The sequence below is a fragment of the Haemaphysalis longicornis genome, unplaced genomic scaffold, assembly GCF_048455015.1.
Source record: "Haemaphysalis longicornis isolate Haplotype H1 unplaced genomic scaffold, Haemaphysalis longicornis Haplotype H1 scaffold_12, whole genome shotgun sequence".
In the NCBI taxonomy this organism is placed as follows: Eukaryota; Metazoa; Arthropoda; class Arachnida; order Ixodida; family Ixodidae; genus Haemaphysalis; species Haemaphysalis longicornis.
Window position 1 is genome coordinate 78,353,338 of NW_027526225.1, and position 7,410 is coordinate 78,360,747.

Sequence of the window (7,410 nt, forward strand, 5' to 3'; positions counted from 1 at the left end):
GATTCTGCCCTAATTGGTCGCACGGGATGCCTCCCCTGCTCCCGCGGCCATGATGACGGATATCGAGGTCTGAGTCCCGCGGCTCGAGCGAGCGAACGGAGCCACTGTCTCCCCGCAAGCGATAGTCGTGTTGTCTGGTATTTGCCCTGTATCTGCCAGGTAATAAAGCCTCACTTTGTATTGCCGGAGCCTGTCTACCGCATGTGAGTACCCGAAGCCGTGTGTGAGTCTTCGGATTCCGCAGGGGCTAGTGTACGGCGCATAACAGTTTCTTTAGCGAAGCTAACCGGGGTCCTCTGCTATCCCGTACGTTAGCCCACAAACTTGGAAGCTTCATAGATGAGTGCAAATCGATATCGGTTTCAAAGTGAACCGTACCAGTGTTCCAAATTTGTTATTAGGTGTGAAAATGAGGTAGGTTGTTTTAATTTCCACAACCTCTGTCATGAGCTAACCAAAATTTTGACCTTGACTCCAGTTTTCTGAAAGGATGAAATGTCTGCAGTAAGCCATTGTACGGTTGTTTTTTTTTTTGCAGAACGAGGACATCATCCGCTTCCTCTGCAACTACATACTAAACGACAGCGTTGGTATCATGTCGAATGCGCACCTGGCCTGGGCTGACCAGGATAGACTGGGCATCTTCAGCCCCGTCTGCCTCAGCCTCGCTCGGAAGATCTCCATCTGCCTGGACTTTGCAAAGACCGGCCTCTCCGAGTCACTCAGCAAGGAAGAAAGGCCGCAGAGGTACCCTGACTTTATGACGAAGCGGGGGATCAAGGTGAACTACCGGTCCTCGAGGGTCCTGGGTGAGTTGTACCGCCTCAACAAGACACTCGTCGGGAGCAGTTCGGTCACATACACCTCAGGGGATTTCGACCGCGCGCTGTTCGAGTACCCTGGCTGGCGGAGGCATGAGGACACCGCAGACAGGGCCAAGTCCACCTACACCGGGCTAATGTCGCAAATTTTGAAGCAGCACGGCATCGAGACGGAAGCAGAGGTCATCGCAGGCACCATCAACAGCGTCTCCCGCTACAACAAGAGCAAGAAGGACAAGACCAGCGTGGAGACGCTCGTCGCCAAGCAGTACCGCGCACTGGTTGCCACGATGCAGGATCAGTTCTTCGCCGACGTCGATGCTGCATCCCGGGGGGACACAAAAACGACGCTGCTCGAGATGGCGTCGGCCTGGTACATGGTGACCTGCAACGAGATTTGGCGGGAGGAAAACAGCCTGGGTTTGCCGTGGTGCATCCCAGAGGTCCTGCTGCTCCTCTTGCGGGAGCGAAGCGGGAGTTGTCCTCTTGAGAGGCCACTGGCGTGGAGCCTGTTGGTCAAGAAGATAGACGAGCACTGCGACAACTGCTCCCCACAGGATGCCGCCTTCGACCTCCTCTGCAAGTGGGCTCGGAACGAAGAGTTGCTGGGCACCAGCGTCAGGAGGGAGCCCCAGGTCTGCGAATCGTTCATCGAGCGTGCCTTTGAACAGTACATTTCTAACGAGCGGATACTGTCTGCGGGAGGGTACGTGTCGGGGTTCCTGAGGTACCTCAGCACCGTCCCAACGGTGCTCCCAGTGTGCACTGGGTGCAGCTCGACCTCCCAACATGTGCACGTGCTGACGCTGGCTGCCCTGCACTGCTACTCGCGAATGGTCATCTCCCGGGACGTCTGCTGCTTCGGCCTGCAGTGTGACACTGACCACAATGGGGCTCAGGAGATCCAAGAGTCGGAGCCTATCCGCATCAATGTGAGTTAGTGGCGCCCCCTTGAATGTTTCCTGAGCAGCCATCGTCAGGTGCGCTGTATCGTGAATCTTTGCAGCATGCGAATGGGGACACAGAAAGATGCACGTGGATGAGCCAAACTTGTATTTTATAACAGAGAAGCTGTTTAGCAAATCATTATTTTGCATGTCCGCAGTTAAAAATACCAAGAAAATTCCGAGCGCACGTGAGCGCGTGCGCTCGGAATTTTCTTGGTATAAGGCCACGCATATCCACTTGTCAAGCCTAGCGTACCTACGTAGGGATATTGGTCAAGATTGCGGCGACCGCATAGAAGTAAAAAAAAAAAAAACAAGATAATGCCCAGCACACGTGTGTGTCTGCCTCGCAGTGACGTCCCAGCGTCCCTGGCACAGGTCTGTCAAGCCAAGCACACTCACTTGTGCAGATTGGCCAAGACTGCGTTGACCGCCCGGCAGTTTCAAATAAAACAAGAAAATGCCGAGCGCTCACGTGTCCATGCCTCGAGGCAATCGCCCAGCGTCCCCGGCCTACATTTGTCAAGCCAATTGCATACTCACTTAGTGAGGTAGGTTAAGATTGCGGCGACTGTCCAGCAGTTAAAAAATGAAAAAAAGCTCACACTAATGTGCAAGACTTGAAGGTTGTGAAGCTGTATGCAACCTTCATGACAGTTTAAGTCCACGAATGCAGCGAATTCGCTTTTTCGCTGCCGCAATGACCTTTACTCTATCATTGTTGCTGTAAGTGTGGGCTTCCTTAACTTTTTTTGGAAGTGATAATCATTGGACATCACCTTCCAGGGGCGTTGCTATATGACTAGAGTTTCTCGCTTCGAGCACGTGTTGCCAAGATTACGGCGAACGCCGGAGTTGTCTTGGCCAGTCTTGGCCAGTCTTGGCTAATCTCCCTAAGTTTGCATGCTTGACTTGACAAACGCGCGCCTCAGACGCTGGGCGGGTGCAACGAAGCACGCACACATGAGCGCTCGGTGTTTTCTTGCTATTTTAACTGCGGTCCCGAAAAATAACGATCTGCTGCATAGCTTCGCTGCTACAAAACAAGAAAGTGCCGAGCTCTCGGGTGTGCGTGCCTTAAGTTACGGCGACTGCCCAGAGCCCCCGGTGCACGCGTTTGTCAAGCTAAGCTTGCGGCGACCACCCGGCAGTTGAAAAAAACAAGAAAATCCCAAGCGCTAGTGTGTGCGTGCCTCGCAGCGACAGCTCAGCGTCCCTGCTACACGTTTGTCGAGGCAGGATATACCCACTTGGGGAAATTTGCCAACCCAAGCAACCACCGGACGTGTATTTTGTCTGCATGGCCTTTTTTAACTACGTGAAAATTTTGGTCTGTGTCCGTGCGGGCCTGTCGCTCAATTCAGCCATACAGCCAAGAGTAAGCAGGATTTTGAACAAGAAGTAACTATATACAGGCAGTTACGAAGGCTATAGGCATGCCTTGTATATGTCAACATGTTTCAGCAGAAAGAAAACATTAGGCATATATCACTGAGCCTAGTAGCCGTCTTTAAATTAAAAAGAAGCACTTGGGCTTGGTATTTGCGACAGAAAATAAATAAAATGGGTTAAAAACTGCACAAAGTGAAGCAAGATAAAACCAAAAATTCAGAATTAAAGCCGTTCCACTCAATGTGAAAGCTGTCGGAAGTGCAGAGCAGGGATTCGCCAAAATGGGCTGTAGCGCTGTTATCTGCTTACTGCTACCACCCAATGCTATTCAAATGTCCCGCCTTCGCAGTGCTCGTGCGCCCTCTGCATGCCCGAAACTGCGGCAACGGTAGTTCTGTTGTTTTTTGTCTTTGTTGCACTGCCACTTTTTTTGCTTGCTATCGTAAAAACCAACCCAACGAGCGTTCCTAACTAAATGAACGCAGGCACTGCCGGTTAGTTACGTATATTTTGCCTCAAATGTACCTGCAGATTTCTTTGCGCTAAACAACGGCTCAAGCTGTGACAAGCGCCAACAGTTCACGAGTTTCGAACGCTTGTGACTATATAAGCAGCTCGGCTTTCAAAGCCTCTGGGTAATGCCGCGACAACAGCCGCTAGGATGGAACGCCGTGTGGCTCTGCTTGGGTCCAGCGAGTGAGCTACGACGACAAGGCGAGCCCCTAAAGTGGTGTGCACTTAAAAGGCTGCCAACCAAGGGGACACTGTTTTTCCGAAATTGCAGCCTGTCTGCAGGGGGGGGGATGCTTCACGCAGTAACTGACACACCTACAGGCATAACTTTGCGCAGTTTTCTCAACACCAGCGGGTCTGGCGTGTTTTGTGTCACTACAAGCGTCCCCTTCTCTCTTGCGCGCAGACCCAGACTGGCCGATTTCTGGACATGGTACAGCACCGGCCTGACACGGTGCAAGAGCTGCTGTGCAGGTGGACCGGAGTCCAACAGGTGAACATCCGAGTGAACAGCTACCGCTCGGATAAGCATCACTACATCCTCATCTCGGCGGTGGGTCGCCTCTGGCAGCTGTGCTGCTTCGAGGAACTCGTCACCCAGTCATGGCTGCAGGACGCCGTCGTGAGGGGGAGTCTCTCCTAGGGAGGAAGAGAACAAACCTAGAAGATGGATGGCGCTCCCACTTCAACAATAGCTGGCGCATATGCGGGATCTTTTGTCTTAGTCTGAGTGTCTCACTGGGTATACGATACATCATTTGCACGTTTATGTAGGTTTTGGAATGAGGTGAAACTGTTTGTTAGCTAATGTCACCAGCATTGACTGCCAGAGTCTGAGTTGTCAAGGGACAAGGCAGTCGGCAGTTATTGTTCTCCTTTCAGCCTGATTTTCATGACTAGTGCCTACAAACTGGGATCCATCAAGGGACGAGCGCTTGTCATTTCTTTCTCTTGTCGAAATAGCTGCTGCTGTAGATCCTGCTTCGTCACGGGATAACTGACACTCGTGATTTGGTTCCCTCGTGACACTGCTGTGAGTTGCAGCCTCAAAGCCTCCTTGGCCTATGAACAGGGCCGTCATTTCTTTCTATTTTGACACTAAGTGCTGAAATCAGCTGTGCAGATTTTCATCAGTCACAAGATTGTGATCAGTCACAGGGTTAGACACTTGTAATTTGTTTCCCTTACGACACTGGCCTGACCTACAGCCTCAAAATCTAGCTGTCGACGATGAAGCTAGTCATATTTTTCTCTTGTGACTCTAACTGCCTAGATCTGCTGCTGAAGATTCTGATTCGTCGTGGGGTAAGGCATTCGCATTTTCTTTCCCTTCTTGCACTGCCATAATATACTGCTTCATTGCAGTCTTATTTGACAACTATCAGGGCACTCGTCATTTCTGCCTGCTTGCGACTCTAACTGCCACTATGCGCTGCTGGAAGTTTCAAGTTGTAGGTGAGCAAGACACTCGCCATTTCTGTCTCGTCGTGATACTGGCTCGATCCCGTAATGTGTCGTTACAGGCTCTAGGTTGTCAGTGGGAAAGACGCTATTTATATTTTCTTTAACTCTGACCTGTCAAGCAACAAGACGCTCATAATTTTTCCCCTTGTGCAATACACTGCCATAACCTGCTGCTGTGAAATTTGACTTTTCAAGGCACTTGTCAAGGGAAAAGGCAATCATCATATTTTTTCTTCTTATAACACTGTCGACAAACTTCATCAAAACTCAGAAGAAATCAAGCAAATCCGGTAATGAAGACATGTCGAGGAGTAAGAATTTAGAACGAACAGTAGGGTTTCAGCACAGTATAAAGGCATGTGTCAACAATTTGAAAACGTGCTTTCATGGTGAACTTTTGATTCAACTTGCTTCTCGCATTTTTCGCATATCAGCACAGATTGGCAGTTGCTGTCCTAGACAGGAGTCCTTTGCACTTTGTTTTCAGCAAGTGTTAGTTTTTACTCCTTTGGAGCGCTTGCAATGTTCCATATTTAGAGCATATAGCAAAAGGAAGCGAGTTTCAGAATAAGTAAAGTAGGGTAATGTCATGATTACCTACCTTATGAGTATTCTATTTTGGCAAGAAGCTTAATCGTAGGGGTGGGTATTTTCTCTTAAAGCAAAGGCCTTTTTATCTTGCACATATGTGTGCACTGTATTGTGTACGATCAATTTTTCCAAGAGGAACAACATTCCTAATCTCCAGGTGCATATTAAATTCTTACACATACCACATACTCCAAACAGGCTTTTGGTATTTGTGTTCATTTATGTATATAAAATTTGCAAATAAAGCTTTTATTGTTACTCTTTGCCATTGTTTCCTTTTCGTTTCACAAAAAATGGCGACAGTGAAAACGCATGGTCACCTTGTGCGAGAAACAAAGCGTAATTTCTGTTTGCAGCATTTTCGCTTGGAGGAGTCGCTTTTGTTGCGGTGGCTTCCAAGGATGCAGAAACACTATCGCTCCCAGTGTGTGGTCTCTGCTGTGCGGAAGTATTGCATGAATATGGTTTCGTGTTGTAAGAATAACTGTGAAGGGTCGGCACCATGCTACTTGTATACCCCACTAGCATCTTAACCATGGAGACAAAATACAAGTTTGTTTTGTACGAAATATTTGGTATTTTATAGTGCCCCCAGAACTTTTCCGGCAACAGACGAAGCTCCATTAACTGAGAAATTATTCAATTTAGGCCCAAATTTTGATTCTCCCGCTAAATCATGCGCTTCGTGATGTCTGCGATGACATTTCCAGGACAGGTGTTCAAGCGAACGTTAGTGTGCTGTTTAGTCCGCAACGAACTGCAAGATGCCTTGTTTACTGTCAGCCCTTTTAGATAGCGCCACCATACCGCTCGTGACCCTGTTCGCACTCGCTTTGTTTCTGACCGTATTTGGTTAATATTTATTGGTTAATATATTGGTTAATAACGGCAGTCATCCCTAAATCAGACACATAGAGACCTGTTTTGTGTTGGCTTTGCCGCAAGGCATTTTTTTAACGAGCAGAAAGGGCCATGAGCCATTCCACTTGGTGGTGACAGATGACCAGTGAGGCTTTTAAGCGCACAACACGGGGAAAGAAAAGTAGGTGACATTCTATTTTTCTGAAGTGCTGACACTGGTCACAGCTATAGAGATATACAGGTTTAGCCGTTTCCTGGCGAGCATATTCCGGATAAAATTGGCTGTTCGGCAAGACGCTTTTGCACAGCGAACTCGAGCCTATATCCGTCCGGTATTCGGACCACATCGTACTGTAAGCTAAGTAGCATCAGTAAAAAAATGCTTTATTGACACGTTCGGGGTGTGTGCTGTGGTCGTGCTCCTTTTGTGTGGAAAACGGGCATGTAAAATAATAGGATATGTAGTAGAATACTTTAGTAAGCAGGGGTCACGTGGGAGGGGTTACGTGTGACTTCCTAATCGCAATGGAAGGCTCGCAGGCGAAACTCGACAGTGAGCAGAGTGTATCTTTGGCGTCAGTTCGTGGCTGTACACCCAGTGTTCCTGGGACACCACTGACACGGGCCGATGCTTGTCACGGATTGACTTGAGATTCGCACACACCAAAGCAAAGTGACGCACATCAGAAGTGGCTTCACTGGCGCGTCCGTCATGTGTTTGGCGGTCGTGGTGACTTCGTTGCCGTCGCCACCACAACTCGATTGTTATCTACCGTGGCGCAGCCACATCGGGCTTTATTCTTGAAAACTTGGCTACCCAA

The 7,410-nt window shown here is 49.0% G+C and overlaps 1 protein-coding gene across 1 annotated transcript in view; it reads left to right on the forward strand.

Moving 5' to 3' along the window:
* The window catches only part of LOC144162833 (uncharacterized), a 51,971-nt gene extending 46,007 nt beyond the window's left edge, over window positions 1-5,964 (forward strand). Inside the window, exons 9-10 of the mRNA XM_077693512.1 lie at window positions 539-1,753; window positions 4,080-5,964. Coding sequence (XP_077549638.1) covers window positions 539-1,753; window positions 4,080-4,316 — 1,452 coding nt within the window. The 3' untranslated portion in view covers window positions 4,317-5,964. The remainder of the gene's footprint in view (window positions 1-538; window positions 1,754-4,079) is intronic.
* Window positions 5,965-7,410: the final 1,446 nt, after the last annotated feature.